This window comes from Cygnus olor, chromosome 13 (assembly GCF_009769625.2).
Source record: "Cygnus olor isolate bCygOlo1 chromosome 13, bCygOlo1.pri.v2, whole genome shotgun sequence".
NCBI classification, from domain to species: domain Eukaryota; kingdom Metazoa; phylum Chordata; class Aves; order Anseriformes; family Anatidae; genus Cygnus; species Cygnus olor.
The window spans coordinates 455,133-473,420 of NC_049181.1; the positions used below are offsets into that span (position 1 = coordinate 455,133).

The 18,288-nt window shown below is 53.0% G+C and overlaps 1 protein-coding gene across 2 annotated transcripts; it reads right to left on the minus strand.

Moving 5' to 3' along the window:
• Positions 1-1,511: 1,511 nt before the first annotated feature.
• Positions 1,512-17,058, minus strand: EDA2R (ectodysplasin A2 receptor). Of its 2 annotated transcripts, none has more exons than XM_040571896.1 (9): positions 16,819-17,058; positions 11,667-11,776; positions 10,910-11,088; positions 9,929-10,014; positions 9,453-9,617; positions 8,773-8,919; positions 7,876-8,390; positions 7,034-7,082; positions 1,512-6,610 (listed from the first exon to the last, which is right to left on the minus strand). In XM_040571896.1, exons 2-9 carry the CDS (start codon positions 11,751-11,753, stop codon positions 6,315-6,317), a joined length of 1,524 nt encoding a protein of 507 aa, XP_040427830.1. In that variant the 5' UTR covers positions 11,754-11,776; positions 16,819-17,058; the 3' UTR covers positions 1,512-6,314. The 2 variants fall into 2 exon arrangements, with proteins under 2 accessions (XP_040427830.1, XP_040427829.1); XM_040571895.1 differs by lacking the exon at positions 16,819-17,058 and adding an exon at positions 12,999-13,932.
• Positions 17,059-18,288: the final 1,230 nt, after the last annotated feature.

The following is an 18,288-nucleotide window of genomic DNA, read 5'->3' on the forward strand; positions in this document are numbered from 1 at the left end:
GCCCATGTGCTTTGACTGCCTTCGCAGCAGCTTTGTGTCCCAGCTGGAGATGCTCCTCCCAGAGGCAGCTGAGGTGAGGACCACGTGTACCCCAGCATCTTGATATGCTGCCAGATTCTGCAAGTCATGGCTGATGGGGCACCAGAACAGCAAAGGTAGGACTGTCTTATTCTGAACACCTAGGGGCTGGTTTTCAACCCCACACTTCTCCTTACATGGAATATTTTCCACCTGCCAGCTCTCATCCTCAGATGTAGACTATTATCACAGTGCTGAGAACAAGAATCCGAAGTACTTGGAGGGGAATGTGGCTTCGCATCACTCCTTAAACATTGGCCAAAAATGAGAGAGCAGACAGTGCAAATGCCCCAAGGCAAGCACAGTAGGGTATAAACCTCTTGTTCAGAGGGAACTCCTGGTCTGGGTGTAAGCCTCTCCTCTGCATGGGAGTGGTCACCCCAGGTTGTTCTCCCGAAGAGCAGAGAAAAAGGCCCAAACCACCCCCACCTTACCTACTGCTGCATGGTGTCCGCAGCCCCCAAACTCAAGAGTCACTGGAAGATAAGGCAAGGTGTATTCTGATTTCCCATCCCATTATGCAAGAGTCTGTGAACCCAAAGTCTTGCTCTCCCACTGAGTTAGCCCCAGCTTTCTCCTCCAGACCAGCCTTCCTGCTGCAAGCTGCTGGACATGGGCTGGGCAGCAGAGGTGTTGGGATCACTTTCCCTGTGGGCCTTCAGGAAGGCTGATTGCAGTCAGTACAGCCACTAATACATTTCACTGTGTACTTGGAGATTATTTCAAGCATGTGTGAAAACAGGCAGCATACACCCAAGATGCTCCAAGCAAAAGGCTTCTTTGGAAGCCACACATGCTGAATGCCTTTACTGATTCTGTACTTTTGCATTTAGTGATGAGTGTTTTCCTGTGCCTTGGTTTCAGAGGCTTCTTTATTGACACGTATTGTATTGCTTCAGTGATACAGGCTCACTGGACAACACACATGGGTATTCCTTACAACTCAAACAAGCTACACTAGTACAAGAACCTACAAAGCATGAGAGGGTTTGAGCAAGTATAATAACTTCAATTAGAACAGAAAGTCATATCCTACACTCTAATAATTATTTTAAAGAACAGACAGTTCAGGGGCATGAACAGACTTAGTAAGGACTGTAATTACAAGCTGACAGAACAACTGCACCTTGTTGAAGCTGCAGGAACAGGGGGCTCCTTGGGCAGCATTTATGGGGTCTCTGCCTCTTCCCCCTCCCCAGGAGTTGGGCCCACAGACAAACCCCACCCAGGATTTGGCCCTTCTGAGGGAGACCAGGCCTGCAAAACAAGTAACAGCTGCTGTGTGACACCAAACACAAAAAGGATATGAGCACACAACTCTGCTTCTGTCCCCAGCCTGTGTTTCAGCAGTGTGGGCACTGGGTCAGGCTCCTCCACACCCAACAGTGGGACCCATGGGCAGGAAGGACAGAATTAAAACTCATGGCGCATCATCACCTCCAACTCTGGAATTTATTTAACTACAAGCACACAGCATTCAACAGCACTATGTCTGGGTGGAATGTGGGGAACTCCGACACCCCTTGTTTAACAAAACTTAGGAGTTTCAGCCACTGTTTTATTTGAATACAAACTTCACGCCAAAAAAAAATGGAAACAAATAAACTCCAGAATTACAATGCTAATGACACAGGATTTACAAAAATATAAATAACCTATTCATAACCTTAAAGAAAACAGAACATCCACCGTAAAAATTATCATGTATTCCCAGCGGTAAACTATGACTACAGAAAATTATTTATTTAGTTTTAGAAAAGCACCAGAATTCGCATTGTTAAGTAATCTAAACCACATAGGGCATCTCCCCCTAGCACTTGCAGACTTTTCAGAGCGTGCCCATATTGTAAAAAGTTTTCTTCAGTATTGCCCACTCATGTGAGAGTGTAGTGAATTCTTATAAGCACCCTGTTCAAGAATAGCACCCAAGGATGTACTAATTGCTTCTTTATTTTAATAAGATTTAAATACATGCCTATTTTTAAGTGTACGCTTAGGAGCTTTCAGAACAGGGCTGGACTGAAACCCACCACAAATTCTTCTGTAAATCAGACTTCCAGACAGGACTGGTGTCAAAACAATTGCTTGTAAAAAATAAAAAAAAAAAAATATCTCACCACCCAAGAGTATTTCCATTGTTCAGTCACAGCTAAAGTTTGCATAGATACTGGATTATTTTATTTCTTTTAGCTCTTTTTGAACTATGCCAGCTTGGCTTTGGTAGCTTCCTGAAGCTGAAATTCGCTGAGAATTTCCTTCCCTTACATTCCATTTATTGTGCTGAAAATACCATTAAGAAAAAGCAGAAAAGTCAAGTACCAAGTCTATTGGTTCCCAGCTAAAGAAACTGAAGCTTGCCCAGCTGCCCAGTGATGGCCACCGTTTGCCAGTGTCCAAATTGCAGCACCAGAGCCTGTCTTTCAGACTCTTGTGGTCGCCCTTCTTCCGAGGACTTCAGCTAGATTTGTGAAAGATCAGCCCAAAGGGCCTTGAGCTGGGCTAAATTAAAGGCCATGTAAACACAGCTGATTCTGAGACTGCTGACAGCACAGCTGGATGGCAGCTGCTGGCCACGGACATCAGCACAGGTGGGAGCAGCCCTGGGACATGAGCTGCGGTGCCCATTGCCATTAAAAAGCTCACTCCACAATACTACAGTGTGGGACTGAGCACCCATGAAGCACCATCCACAGAAGCTCACACTGAGACTGTGTAAAAGGCTCCGGGCAGGCTTGAGACTTCTCAAGAACAGTTAAAACAGTTAAAACACAGCTACCCACAGACCTGCTGCAGAGGCGGCCACCGCAGCGCTCCCACTGCGCCAGGCAGGGCTGGCGTAGCAGCCCCAAGTGCCGCCTCCTCAGCACCACGGCGAGGTAGGTTTTGAATGTGAACAACATTGCTCAAATGGCTAAAATATAAGTTTCCCTTAAAAACTGTTAGGGGAATGGGGTTGATTCCTTAAAAGAACAACAACAACAAAAAAACCAACAACAAATGCAGACCCCACCTACATCAACAGGAACACCCAGCAAGAGCAGAAGGGACGGAGACCACCGGCCCCCAACAAGGCTCTGCAGCACACAAGTGATGACATCCTTTTTATTCACGCCATTTCTAGTTTACCAGGCTGTTGCTAGCCACTGTTTGCTCCCAATCCCATGGCGTTGCACCGGACAGGAGGAGCCCGCTCCGCCATCCTGCACCCCACTGGACGGGCAGGGACACACACACAGGGACACAGGACAATCCACCTACACCTGCTTCAAGTTCAAAGCCATACCTGATTAGTTAAGCTGCATGGATGTTTTTACTTACACATCTGTAGGTGAATTAATCTTCATTCCCGTTGAAAGTGTGTCCATAAAGAGATTAAATATTAGATTCTGTTACATGATTAATCCGAACACACTCTCCCTGCCACAGATAAACCTCAGATGGAAAAACCTTATCCCCAGTCTGCATTTACACTAGAAATACTTCTTCTGACTGCTTCATAACAGACCAAGTACATCACCCCTGCCAAAAATGGGTACATGGGTACAAGGTCTAACATTTCTGGTTCTCACAAAGCAAAGAGCAATAAAACGACCATGACTCCGAAAGAAATAAACAGTGGAGGAGATAAAGTGTCACATCCAGTTGAAGCTGTCCATGCCTCCTGTTATCTGACCACATCCTGAGTGTGTTCAAGTCTTAACAGCATTTAACAGGAGAAAAGGGGAAAAAAAAAACAGAGCAGCTATTAATACTGGTGTTTGGGCAGATCTGAGCAAAGGGCTGTGTTCCCAGAAGGTCGGTTGCTTTTTCCAAGTACTGTGGTCAGATAAAAGGCAAAGCCTGGGGATGCCCTGGCGGTGGCGGGCAGGGTAACAGTGCCGCTTGCTGGCAGCCACCCTGCTGCCAGGGTCAAGGACAGCGCGGCCAGCCCCAGCGCAGGAGGAAGAAGTGCTCAGAGCCAGCCGTCAGCTGCAGCCTTTAGTAGGGACACACACACAGCGAGCACCGTGGCTCAAACCTCCTGAAGGTCCTGGGACACAGGCACTCAAGGCCCGCAGCCACCCAAGGCACTGAGCCCTGCAGGAGCCACACCGCGTACAGGGGCTGGGAGTGGAGGCTGCGAGGGGACAGCAGCACCAGGGAAGGGTGGAAATGGCATGAGGTGTCCAACAGACCACAAGGACAGGGCAGAAAAAGTTGGGCAGTGAAATTAACTCAGCGGGCACAAAACGGCGTAGAAAGAGCAGAAGAAACAAGACAGGCTTGTTCTCCCTGACACATGGCAGCAGAGGCAAAAACCTGCCCCTGCTGACCTAAAGGAATTTTTGACTCTGATCTTCAGGGGGATCAGGCACTGTCCTGGTTGAGTAAGCACTGTGGGTCCATTCCAGTGCTCATCTGAGTTCCTCAGAGGAGGGTGTAAAAGGCTTTGGTAGTCCTGGTGCAACAGGCAGGGACAAAGCTGGGGGCTGACACCTCCTGCCTTCCTTGGCAAGCAACCAGCTCGCACCAGGCCCCCTGCCCCAGCTGCAGAGGCAGCGAACACCCACTGGAGCCAGGCACAGGGCAAAGACCGCTCAGCTGCTCCACGCCATGACCTCAGTGGGACAGGCATCCCCGTCCCGGGCGCGGGAGGCGGCGGCGCAGCAGGGCCAGGCGCGTGCCGGGCGGCCGGGGCAGCTTCCCCAGCTGACGGCGGCCCCACATTCCCATCCGCCCCCGCAGGGCCGCTCCCTGCGCCTCGCCTGCTGCGCAAGGATTCGCCCCCGACAAAAATCCTGGAGCGGGAGGCTTGCAGAGACACTGCTGCTGGCAGGCAGGGCACAGCTTCCCACCGCAGGTCTTCTCCAGCCTCACGAGCCACTCCACCATGGACCTGCAAGCCCCACTTGTCAGACCGCCTGGCCAAACCCTGTGTGACACGGGGAGACCCTGAAGCTGGTGGCAGACGGATGAGAGCAACAGCACGGCAGCCACCAGACCTGCAAGCTGCCCTGAAGCTCCACAACGAAAACTGAGGGGAGCCTCACACAGGCAAAACTGCTGCAAGCTCTGACAAATCCTCCAGGAACAAATTAAATGCAGAAGGGTGTTCCCTGCATAAAAGCTACTCCCAAAAATGAGAAAATTAGCTTGTTTTTAGGCAGAAAAAAAAAAAAAGAATATTCTAAAGCAAGCCTGCTCTGCCACAGGGACTTCAACACTCACTGCAGCACAGTCGCAGTCTTCAGTCTATAGCTGACCCCTATATGCCTGGCACTGGCAGGGCACCAGCTGTTCCGTGCAGAAGGCAAAGGAGGGTCCCTGCCTCTGGCACCCTGTGCTGCACCCCACATCAGCCTGCAATGCCTGACCCACACCGAGGAGGCTGTCAGTGGATGTACCAACACAGCTGAGTAGAGGCAGTCACCAGCAGACCAGGGAGCAAAAACTGCCCTGAACAGGGAGCAGCACAGCACTGCACCTAACACAACTGCACATCAAAGTACCCTGGTGATCAACTTGGAACTTCTTTAAGAAAACTATACCATTTCAAGTAAAGGAAATGAATTTAAACATGCCACATGCTGCACTGACACAGAGACTGACTGCTCAGCTCTCCCTGCCACAGCAGCAATGGTCACACAGGTCCTCCTTCAGGAGGAGTGCCTCCAGTACACACGGAGGAGCAAACAAAATTTCAACTCAAAGTGGCAACAGAAACCCAGAAAAAAAAAAACCACAGTATTGGCCAAAGGAAAACGTTCTGAAAAGCTGGAATGGGAGAGAAGTGATTGTTGGCCCTGTAAGAGAGTGGCACACAACCAAGCCCAAGCCCCTGCACAGCGTGTGGCCAGGGACCTCACAGAATTCATCCCGATGCCAGCAACTTGCAAAGGACAGGGCTTATTACACACTGACGGGCAGCACAGCGATTGTGACACCGCTCTGCTGCCGGATGTGGGTTTAAGTACAGATGAAGAAAAATGAACTCAGAGGTGTTGAGCACAACCTGCCCCAAAGGGGCAGGAGTGACAGCTGTGAGGATACACAGTACTACTGTCACCTCCCCAGCTCCTCCGCTCTTCTCCAAGGAGGGAGACTCCTCATGTGCTTCTAATTCCACAATGCAAAGACCCTCTCCACATACTCCCCACATGCATGTTAGAGAGACTGTGTGACCACAGGGCTACTAGATCCTCTCCCGTACCAGTACACACAATGCTTGAAGTTTCCTCCGTCCCTTCCGTCTTATCCTAGCACTGGTGGCCCTGAATCTGGCTGAGAGCAAAGTGGTCACACAGCAGGAGCAAGGCGTCAAACCGCTGCAGTCGCTGCAGAGCCTGGGCCAGATGAGGGACTGTGACTGAGTCTCCTGAGTAGGTGAGGTGAGCAACGAGCTGCTCAAATCCAGATATCCGTCCCAACAACTGAGGTGTGACCCCCAGCTCCAGTGCCACATGGCTGAAGTTCTTCACACCGTTCAAGGATGGGTCTAACAAGAAGGCAAGTGACTGCACCAAGGAATGGGGCAGCTCTGCAACAGGGAGACCTGGGGGCAGCAATACAGTAAAGTGGGGTTAGAAACCACGTCCAGCTTGGGTGAGAATAAACAGTAGCTAGATTCAAACCCCCATCCCTGCCAAGCTGGTGAAACATCTACTTGTCATGGCAGGGATCTCCTCCAATATTGCTTTCAGAGCTCAGCAACACAGAACTGGATCAGTCCCAGGAAGGCTGCCAACAGGCGATAACTAGGGGTCCATTCACCACCCACCCTCAAGCCACTTAGAGCAGTACTGCAAGAAATCTAACCTGGAAATTAGCACCAAAGGCAGTGAAAGTCACCACATCCCTGCAATGAGTGGCACCTCTGCACAGCCAAGGTAGGCTTTTGAAGGAGCTCCTTTTCAAAATCTGCATCTTTGCTACCCCAATACATGGTGAGCAAAAATGAGGCTGGGAAGACACTTACCCTTCATTGTGTTATTGATCTGAGTCACAAGGTTCTGGGCATCATTCACCTGGCAAGATAAAGACACCGAGGCTGGGGACAGTCTGACAGCAACAATGCCTGTCAGTCCTCCCAGGGCCACCACAGAGGTTCAAAGCAATGGCACTTGTCATTCCAGCGTTACTACCCCAGGAGCTAACAACCTCCTAGGGCCTCCCAGCAAACTACTTCCATGAACAGTGACCTGGAGCTAAGTTAATATATATATATTACCAGGCATTTTCTGAACCTCAATTATGTTAATGACTAGGTTCATTACAAGCAAACCTGGGTGGGAGTAGGAATCACTGCCTCCTGGTGCCAGGTCAGCTTTCTAGATGAGCAGGAGTCTGAGAAACACCCGCAGAGTACATCAGCTATGCATAGCTAAAGGTGGGTTTATACACTGAATAAAGGGACTCCAGTCTTCTTAGCATTTGAAACCATCCCAGCTGGTCCTGTCTCAGTGGCTGATGGCCCTCTGAGGGCTGGTGACCTTATGCCACCTGCAGTGATGGCCAAATCCACTTCAAAAAGACACCTCCAGGAAGAACGCTAATCCTTTCCTCTGGGAGATACACTGGACTTGTGCTGGCTCACCAGCTGCTCCAGGGCTCTGACATGACCTATGGGAAATGATCCTCACCTACTCCCACCAAACATGCCATGAAACATCTGGCAAAACATTTTTGGTAGTTACCAGGTCACCCTGGACATTAATGACCCTAAATCTTAGGAACCCATGTCCCTAACTCACTAGCCTTCTGTGCCCAAGGCCCAGGACATGCGATGGTGTGTCAGAGAGGCAATGAGAAAGAACTTACCGGCCGCTCCCCGCTCTCAGCAGTGGGGTTTTGGAAGGTAGGGGACAGGCCCCTCTCTGGGTCCACCACAAGGCTGCTCCCAGCCTCCAGCGCCGCACTGCCCCCCTCCCTGGGGGCTCCTCGCATTGCCTGGCTCCCCACCTCCTCCGACCTCTCGCTGCCCACAAACTCCACCTGGGAGGAGAACTTCTGCAGGTCGAGCTCGGTGCACTCCACTGGGGCATGGGGCCACTTGTGCTGCATCTCGGAGGCGCAGGAGGAGAGGGGGGCCAGCGCCTCCGCCACTCCCCGCTGGCCTGGCCTGAGGTCGGAGGGGGCCAGGGCGGTGGCCAGACGGTCACTGCAGCCCGAGCTCCTGACCAGGGGCTGGCTCTCCAGGACACTCCTCACCAGCTGGCCTTTGGAGGCAGGGCTGACTGCCACAGCCGACGGCAACTCCAGCTCCGGCTGTGTGGGCGGCAGCTGGAGGCTGATGGCTTCTCCCTCTGAAATGAACTGAACCGCTTCCACTGGGCCTGGAATAGGAAAGGGCCACAATTCAGTGCAATGCAGGCCTTGCCCCGTCCCGCCTCCCACAGCCTTCTGCCCTTGACCCAACACCACGACTCCACAACCCCTCTGCAAAACTTTGAGTCCCATCTGTGCCACCCCCACCACAGCGACAGCTAGGACACGGCTGGATGGAGGCTTGAGAGCCACCAGAGCTGAGTGCAAGTGTTTCTGGTACAAAATCTGCTAGCAGTTGTTAACAGAAGACCCAAAATTTCATTTTGGTGGAACCTGGACACTATCCATCTTCCCTCCTCAGAAAGTCTCAGATTATCTTCAGACTGTGTGAACTGGAGCCCAGCATTGTCCTCCCTTCCCCCCCAAGAGGAAAGCAAGAGGAACGGGTACCTTCCGCCTGCCTGTAGCAGGGGCTCAGGTTCTTCACGCCCAGGCAGCAGGGACCAGACATCTGCTCTTCACACAGAAACCTGCCAGGTGCAGCCGACGTGGGGAACATTGCTCGCTGGCCTGAGAAATTCTGAGTCCTCAGGAAGACTTGGAGGATAGAGAAGAACCAGTCTGAGCAAAGGCTTGGCTTGGGTCCCTAGCATGGCCTCAGCTGCATGGTATGTCTGCTGGCGAGGAGCTGGAAAACAGCAGCTCCTTGGCCCACTGTCTGGTGGATGCCAACCTGAATGCACCCCAGCCCGGGCCATCAAACATACTCCTTCTTCCTACCTCTGCACTTCCAGCCCCACTGGTCCTGCACTGCAAAAAGCCACTTAACATCTGCCTGCCCTTGAGAAACCCCAGCAAGAGAGAATGCCAACTTTGACAGCAAAATGACATTCTCCTCCTACTAATTATGGTACTAAGGACGAGGGAGGCTCCTCTGTGTCTTCGTGCAGATACAAGAAAGCAAGAGAAATCCTGCAGATGTAAAAAGCAGGACGAGCCATCTATTCTCTACGAATAGAGGAATGTTTGACTTTCAATGCTCAGGACAGTGCTCTACCAGCAACAAAGGGGCCAGAAACGTGTAAACAGCAAAGGGAGAACAGAGAGAAATGCTGCACGCACTGACTCACCTCGCTGGCACTGGCTCTTCCAGAACCGCTTGCAGTAGATGATGGAGAGGGCCAGAAGCACCAGCACAATGATGACTAGGGCACTGCTGGTCAGTGCGAGAAGGGCTGTGTCCTGTGGAGGTACCGTGGGGACTGCTACTTTCACCAGGTTTGTTCTGGATCGACCTGCACACACACCAGACACAAAGTGTTGGAACCTGACCCAAAGGCTTTGGGCCACCCCTTCCCTGCCCCTTCCCTCTTCACATATAACAAACAAGCTTCTTCCAGCAGGCCCACATGGGACAGGGGTTCAGTGTTGTGGAGAGAACAAGCAGCAATGGCTCAAGGATGGTGCAAATGCACATCCGAGCACATGCCTTCGACATGGTCACGACGACTTCACGCGCACACCATGAAGCTGCCCTGCCCCGTCCCCCTGCTCCCTGCACCCAAGGGCCACGCCACCCACAGGAGGTGGGCTGTGGGGCACCTACACTGGGGCTCAGAGGAGGGCGTCTGCTTGGTGCACGGGATACACTCCCAGCCCAGCTGCCCGCTGATCCGTGCCTTGCGGTAAAACCTGCAAGAGAGCAGAGAGGGTTCTCAGCAGTGCGGGGCCAGGAGCCAGCCCGTGCCCACCCCACCACGAGAAGACGCGCCCGCCTCCCTCAGCCGGCGGCAGCACAGAGGCGGCTGAGCCTTCTTCGTGCCACAGCACGCCAAGAAGGCACGAGGCACCACGTCTCTCCCAGATGCCGGCTCACACAGTGCTCAGAGCTACTTTTTCACTTCGGTAGCTGCTTTTGTCAAGGAGTGACATCACCCAGAAGCAGCCTCCCGCCTCCCTCCTCCCCCTTCCCCGGGTCTTGCTAAAGGAGGGCGATGGTGATTAATAGCTCCACAAAACCACAGAAAAACTCCAGCTAGCAACTTGGTCTGGGAAGAGATTCAAAAACCAGAGCTCTGACATTCCTCTGTCACAAACCACATTGCTTGCTAAGAAATGGTCTGCAGCTCTCAGGCGTTTCATGGGCTGTATGTAGCAGTCTTCACTTCCGGAACTCCTTAAAAAATTAGCTAAAATCAACAGTTAAAGAAACCACAGCTTCCTCCACATGACTGTGCTTGGAAAGAGGCACCCATCACTCGAGGTATGGTCTCTACCCTCCTCTTCAGGGACTGCTAATTGTAGTGGTCTACAGACACTCCTCCTCTGGGGCTTGGCCACCCTGGTGTCCACAGGAAGAGCTCAGGCCTGGAAGTCCTCCACTGCTCATTCGTGGGAGCTTTCAGGTTCCCTTCTGATGGCTCTGATTTGTGTTTCCTCAAAGAGGCAGCTCTGGACCACCAGGGCTCATCCTAAGTACCGTGTGAGAAGCAGCCTCAGATGAAGCTCCCTCTAGCCAACCCCTCCCCGCGTGCTCCCAGGGGTAATCACCACTGCTGGCCTGGAGCAAGGATCCGACCCTACTCACCCCGGCAGGCACTCCCCACAGACCGCGTTGGTCGTTGCTGTGCAGTTGGACTTCTGGATGCGGTTGATGAGGGCGCAAGACAGGCAGGGCTTGCAGCTGTGATGGCCCCAGCTATCCTTAAACTTCCTGGGTGGGCAAGGAACGCACTGTGCATCCCCCCCTGTACCATCACCACATTCCTGCAAGACACGAGGTTGGGCAGCAGTGAGAAGCCACTTCATAACCTGAGGTTATACTGAAAGAAATGGCGTCTCTTCTTTGGAGGCAAGTGGAGCACATTTTAGACAGGAGACCCCTGCAGGGCTGTGCTCCAGGAGGGAGCGCTGGAGATGGGGACTGAGCATGACTGCCATGGCCAAGGCTGGGCCAGACCCAGGCATTGCAGGAGCGTCCTGCTCATGCTCACCCAGTCTGCAGCTTGGCCTGCATGGAGAGTTCAGGAAGGAAAAAAGCTTTCTCAGAAAGGCTACAGTGCTGCAGCTTTACCTAGTGCTACTGACTGGGAGGAAATTCAGATTTCCTTTGGCAAAAAGAGAACCACCTGAGCAGAAACCTGGAATTCCTCCCCACTTTTTACTTCTGTCTTCTCACCCTCCTATGCAAGGTGAGTGAAACCGCTTATCTTCCCTTCCCAATGAGGATCAGCTCTTTCTAATGTATGGGGATCATCCTTCTTAATGACAATTAGCAGAGGATTCATCCAGCAACGTAAAAGCCTTGGTGCTAGATGATTCCTAGTCCTTCCAGAGCAATTTACCTTGGAAAGCTCCTGCCCAGGCATGCAGTTTCTACATGGGGTGCATTTTCTGTGCTCATACGGGTCCTCACTCTCTTTGCAGTCCATCGAGGCTGGGAAGGTGCCGGAACCTGAAGAAGGGAGGAAAAAAAAAAGCACAGAGGTCATAGCAAGTCCCAGTACTTAAGAGGAACAACGTGCCCTTTTCTGGGCAAAAGTTTCCACACTGGCCAGGAAGACAGCCTGCACTTCTTATGCACCAAGAATGTCACTTTGGCAGGAGCCAGACTGCCTGCTCTCACCCACGCGGCAGCCTGCACAGACAGCTCCCGAAGGAAAGAAGATGCTTTCTGAGAAAGGCTACAGACAAAGTACCTGATTTTGCTGCCATACTGCAGCCCTCAAGGTAGAAGAAATATTAAGCTAGACACAGTGACCACTTGAGCCACTGGTTCAGCGGGCAGGCAGTGGGTTTTGCTGGCTCCAGCTGTATTTTGGGGCACCCCAGACTGTCAGCCAGAGGGATGAGTCCCAGCTCAGGGATCTGGCAGCCAAGCTCTGGCCAGTGCCATGACAGGCAGTCCCAGCCAGGCAGGACACGCGCCCACACCCCACAGCCACAGCCCAGGGCTGTATGGGCTGCTGGAGCTCCTGCTGCACTGAGCTTTCAGCACAACACGGACTCACTCACAGCTGTCTCGGAGGGCTGGCAAGACAAGCAGCCATCTCCCTGCAAAACACCATCCAGAGCCTTTCCAAGGGGAATGAATGGCTCAGCTGAAATTAACGGCAGAACTGCCCCTAGCCTCAGTGGAAACATGATTTCCACCTTCAGTGAGCGTGGCTCATGGGAGAACACAAGACTGAAGATTCACCAAGAACAAGCAACAAAACCCAAAGCTACAAAACCCAGCAACTTGTTTACAGTTTCAGGGTTGTCTGTGCTTTTCTGTATATTCTAGGTGGGTTTTTATCATGACAGAAATGGAATAAAATCCACCCCCACTGGACCACTCTTCTTTCTACTTCTCTCCAAACCTCCTGCAGCCAGCCACTAGAGAAACAGCATTCCTCCTGCCTTGACAGGAAGACCCGTTAACTTCTGAACACCCACCAGGAGCAGGAAACACTTGGAAATGCTCTTCTGAAGAGCACCACTCCGAACAGTCTGAAACACCTGGGAAACTTGGCATTTGAGCCAGAGCTGTCCTGTTCAGGGCCCCAGGAGAAGGGCGGCTCAGCCGGGAGGACAGCACCCTGCCAGACCCCCGCGCAGACCAGGGAGACAAGAGGACTGCACAGCCACCAAGCTCTCCCCACCGCCCCCTCCTGCGACAGCCCCTCGCATCCTACCTGCTCCACCAGCAGGCGCGGATACAAGCGTCCTGCAGCGCGCGCTCGAGTCTCTGCAGGCTTTCTCTGGACTTTGTCTAATCCCCCACCACTCCCATGCAGACTGCCTTTAGGAAGCAGACGTTTGGCCAGGCTCCCCAGTCTCTGAACCATCAGGATTCATTTGAGATGAAGTCTGCCCCGGACAAGCTTAGAAGGTGAGTCACTGCTTACTGCAGCTCACGCACATGGCCAGCGGCTCACTTGCTACAAGGAAAGGCAGCGAAAGCCAGCGAGGATTGGACGTGAAGATATACGGCAATGAGAAGCTAAGGGAGCTAAATTTATCTTGCAAACATCTCGGGAGGGGCACGATCACAGCCTATAAATAGCGTAAAGGTTACTGACACTATAGAATAAATAAAGGAAATTTGTCACCATCTCAGAAGGTGGTGAAGAGGGACCTCTGTGCCATTGTCAAAGGACAAACATTCAAGTTCAGCGTTAGGCTCCTGCTACGGGCTGAATGAAGGAGGAGAAATAAAAAGCCAGGAGACGGGCCGAGCACAGGCGACAGCAGGCTGGCAGGCTGCTGCTCCGAGCTCCAGGCCCCCAAGCCTTGGTAGGATCTCACTACACCGGGCTGCCCAGCCAGCGCTGCCGATACTCCGGTACCTGGGGCTGAACTCAGAGAAAAGAAGGCAAGACTTCAGGCTGCCTGCCTATCAGCTCTCCAAAGCGTCTTTGTAATACAAGAAAGAAATACAGGTGACAAAGAAAGTCTTGGTGAAACTGTAGTGCAAACAACTTCTGCTGACATGACCTCTTTCTCTTGTGAATTTACAGACTTTTCTGCACGTCAGAAGGGTTTGCAGATACGAACACATCCCTTCCAGACTATCTCCCCAGGAGGGGCACAGCTTAAACCAGTTTGCCAAACAGAGAAAGTTACACAGGCAAAAGGAATCTTATGCCAGTGCAAGTACGCATACATTAGGACACCTGCCAGCATGACGGTATCGCTGAGGGATGGTGGGGGAAACATCACACCACAACCATGCCCGCAAAACTGTGAAGCATAGACCAGGCCTGCTGTTTCTCAAGCCACAATATAATGATAAGTGGAATGAAAGCTTTCTTGAATATCTGGCGTGAAATTCAAAGTGATGGTACTTCTTAAAAAAGACCTTTTATTTTAACAATACCAGAACACCAAGACATTTAATTTGTAAATGAAGCACACATCAAAAACCACATAGCACTGCCCTGGTAAAGCAGCAATTTCTGATTGTCTAATAAACAACGAAAATGACTAGTCCTAATTAGCTGAAAGTAAAAAACAAAAACAAACAACAAAACCCTCCCACCTCTCTGAAAACTACACATCTAAAGGTGACTGCCAAAGAGGAATACAAACATGGTATGGTATCAATGTACTTGTCAGCTGGAAGGCAGCAAAACGTACTGCCATTGTTTCAAGATGTGCGAAATCTTCTAACTTAAAAGAAAAGTCATAACTTGTTAACGTACTTTTTTATCGTCTTAACGGGACAACTTGCCTGAGTTGAGCGAGCAGGGTGTGCTCCCTGCTGCGTTATTACTGAGACAGCAAAAACGTGAATTGCTGAATGAGTTTCATCAGATCATCATCATCAGATAAAAAAGCATTTCCTCAAAGCTACAGTGCGAGTCCCAGATCATTTACCTCAGTGACAGTTCTGGAGCTCTGATTCTCTTTTTCCTGTGTAAACTAAGTTTTCAAAAAAAATTAAACTATATAGGAATCCGAACTATTTATAAACTCCCTTTTGTGTCCAGCTAACAGACTGTGGTAGGGAATAAAAAGGAGGAGGAAATAAATGAAAGGGTACAAAAAAAAAAGTCAGTGCAAACGATGTTGCTCCTGGTCCCTGCCATGTCACCACCGCAGCAGGTACAGAGGTTGGGCAGGGCAGGACCTGCAGCAGGTCAGCCCCACGAGCCCCTGCCCTGGGCCACCCCTACATGGGCCCACAAGGCCCCCCCGAGGAAGGGGTGGGGGTCTCTGCCTGCCCCCACTGCTGGGAGAGCCCTCAGCCAAGACCCCTGCTTCAGGTGCCCTTGTGTCCGCACACAGGGAACAGCTCCTGGGCACTGCTGCTCGAGCCAAGGGGCCGGCCAAGCAGATCCCTATGGGCGGCTTCATGAATGAAGTTACCGCCTAGCAGAGCCAGGAGGCACTAACAGGAAGGACCTCAAAAGGAATGTCGGTATGTATTGAAAAACAAAACTAGAGAATAAATATCCCAAATAAAAACTGCAAATGAAAAGGAGGGAGAAAAAAAGAAAGGTTATTTGGAAAATATGACTGCGCGTCTTGCATATGGCAATACCTACCCCCAGCCTCTTGCTCAGTTATTCCTCCACTCGCGTTCATTAACCCGGAGTCCTTTTCACCGGGCAGCATTTCTGTGTGCCTTCCTACACTAACCAGCATGCAGGGAGTGACCTGCCACCCCTAGGGGACGCGCGGTGGACCAGAAGACTGCTCAGAGAAACAAAATAGGGGGAAAAAAGGACTTATTCTGGATCTTTCCATGCTCTTTTTGGAAATCAGCAGGTTTTCCAACACATTTGGAAGTTCTGATCACAAAGTTGTCCACTAATTACTTGGCATGGAGTGGCTGGAAACTTATATTTGCTTTAGGGGAAAGCATCCTAACGGCAGACGAGAACGGGAGGTACTCTGGGAGAAGTTGCATCTCTATTTACTGCCCTGCAGTAGTCCCAAGGCTGCAGCGTTCACTTTCTGCTCCTTGCGTTCCAAGTGCAAAGGCAGATATTTGAAACTCTACCAAAACCACCCACAATACAGGACACAGTGCATCACTCCTGTTTCCGCTGTTGTTCCCATTCAGTTTTATAGTCCCACAGAACACCCACCCGGCCACAGCCTCATCCCTGTCCACAGCGGCTGCTCAACGAAGGCCCCAAGGAAGGGCTGCCCACACCAGCAGGAGCTGTATGAGAAACTGCGGTGGGCAAATGGGGCTTGGGAAAAGAGAATAGTGCATCCTAGAGGAGCAGACACCCTCAGTAGCAGGATACCTTCAATCACAGGGCCCCCACATACATATACATATGTTCATATCAACCGCGTGAAATTCTGGTCATCCTTCTTGGGTGTCTGTGACTCATGAGATATCTCAACTAAGACTTCCAAAACTCCTACCAATCTACAGGAAACCTTTGATTTCTATCTGTTTTTTTTTCTTTTTTCTTTTCTTTTTTTTTCTCCCCACATCTACTCATTCATAACTGTCACCGTCTTGCTTGCAATAATAACTCCGGTTACCTGCAGCGTCTATTTTTCCCTCCAATTCTTACTACAACTATGAACACCCTCACAGAGGTACAGTGAGAGGGAGAAGGGGCGCGTAACCCGAGTACCGACTGCTGTGCACAACTCGCCATCGGTACTTGCACACCCACGCGCGGCCGGCCCGACCCCGGCCCGAAGACGGGCCCCGCCGGCGCCCCCCGCCGCCCACCCTGGGGACGGCGGCAGGGCGCGGGGATATGCCCGGGCACGCCCCGCCGAGGGGCCCGACAGCTCGCCACCGGCCCGCCACCGGCTGCCCCCGGCCCGCCGCCCCCGCACCGGCCCCCGCGGCCGCGGCACCCTCGGCCCCGGCCCCACGCGCCCGGGCACGGCGCCGGGGGCGGCCGCAACCGCGCGCTGCGCCGCTCCCGGCGCCGCCACCCGCCGGCGGCCCCCGCCCGGCGGTGACACCGGCACCAGCGAAACGCCGGGAGCCGCCGCCGCGGGTGGGCGGGCGGCCGCGTGGGCTCCGCCACTCACCTGTGTCCCGGCGCGCGTGGGGCAGGGCTCCGCGGGCAGGCTGCGGGGCTCCGCGGGCAGGACGCGCGGTGTTCCGCGGGCAGAGCTCCGCGGGCAGGACACGCCGCGGGCACGGTGCGCGGCGCCGCGGGCAGGACACGCGTGGCTCCCGGGCAGGGCGCGCGGCGCCGCGTGGAGCGAGGCGCGCCGCGGGCAGCGCGGGGGATCCGCACCCGGCCGGCCCCGCCCCGCCGCCTCCCATTGGCCGCGCGGGACGCCTGGGCGGGGCTACGCAAACGGCAGGTCCCGCAAATTCAGGCGATCTCGTGTGCGGGGTCCCTGCCTCCATCCCTCCGCCTCTCCGTCCCGCAATTCAGGCGATGTCTTGTTCCGGGTCCCTGCCTCCATTCCCCCGCCTCTCCGTCCCGCAATTCAGGCGATCTCTCTCCTGCGGGTGCTTTTGCTGAGTCTCAGAACTCCCCCCAGCAGGGTGTAAGGAGACCTCAGGCTGGGACAGCCCGAAGGGGTTGTGTGAGATCCCACGCAGCAGCCACCTTCCCCGCTGCGTCCTCCCCAGGCCCTCTGATTTCCCACAGCTCCGTCCTTCAGCCAGCTGAAAGGTGCAATCTCCACAGGGAAAAAGCTCAGCTGGACTCGTTCTGCGGAGGGATAGGGCTGGCTTCCCTGCTCACACAGGCGGTTTGCCTCTCGCAGGTCCGTGTCTGTGCAGCCGGCCCGCACCGTGAGGCTGCTGCTACTCCTGCATCGGTCAGGCAGCAGCGGAGTGCGAGCGGGTGCTCGGCTGGAGGGCTTACACACAGCCAGGACGGGCAAGGATGTTAACATCAGCTCCCGCACTTTGGAGAGCTGATAAGAGAGTTGTTTAACTGGGAAAAACTAAGTCAGCAGAGGTCATATGTAGAATTATTTTCTGCTCTGAAGCTGTCTGAATTGAGATGGAAGCTTTGCAGGCAGAGCATCCAGCACACCGTGCTGTGCCGATGGGGTGGGTTATCTGAACAAACCGCTCCACCTAGTCAGACCTTCCCCGAGCCACGGGGTTCGTGGTGGTCCTGCTGGCAGCCAATGCACAGCTGCTGAGGCGCAGGGAAGGCACGTTTCAGTGGTCAGCATGGGCCCTCCAGAGCTGGGGCTGACTGAAACGTCCCTGTCTCCCAGCTCCTTTCAGTGAGATTATGCTGTCCCCTTTGTGGCCTTATGTGAGCCAGAGCAGAGTGCTAAGAGATCTGGAAATGTTATTACTGTGTTTTACTTTTCCCCCATTCAGATCACCAACTTGACCCATCTCACCTTACAGCCGCAGGCACAAGCAGCAATGCTGCCCCACGCATGTCTGCAAAAGCTTAACAGCCACCTGGGGAGGTGCAGCACTGGCCTTTAGGTGGCAGCACAGACTTAGGTTGGCTTTAGTGGCTTATGAAACTGCACACAGGAGTGACTGTCTGTGTGATGTTGGCCAGACACCTGATA

Coding starts and splice junctions, on each gene's coding strand:
- EDA2R (XM_040571896.1), bottom strand. CDS start 11,753: ATGGACTGCAAAGAGAGTGAGGACCCGTATGAGCACAGAAAATGCACC. Junction 9,618..9,928: donor GCCCTCCTCTGAGCCCCAGT/GTAGGTGCCCCA, acceptor GTGTGTGTGCAG/GTCGATCCAGAACAAACCTG. Junction 8,391..8,772: donor CTGCTACAGGCAGGCGGAAG/GTACCCGTTCCT, acceptor TTCCTATTCCAG/GCCCAGTGGAAGCGGTTCAG.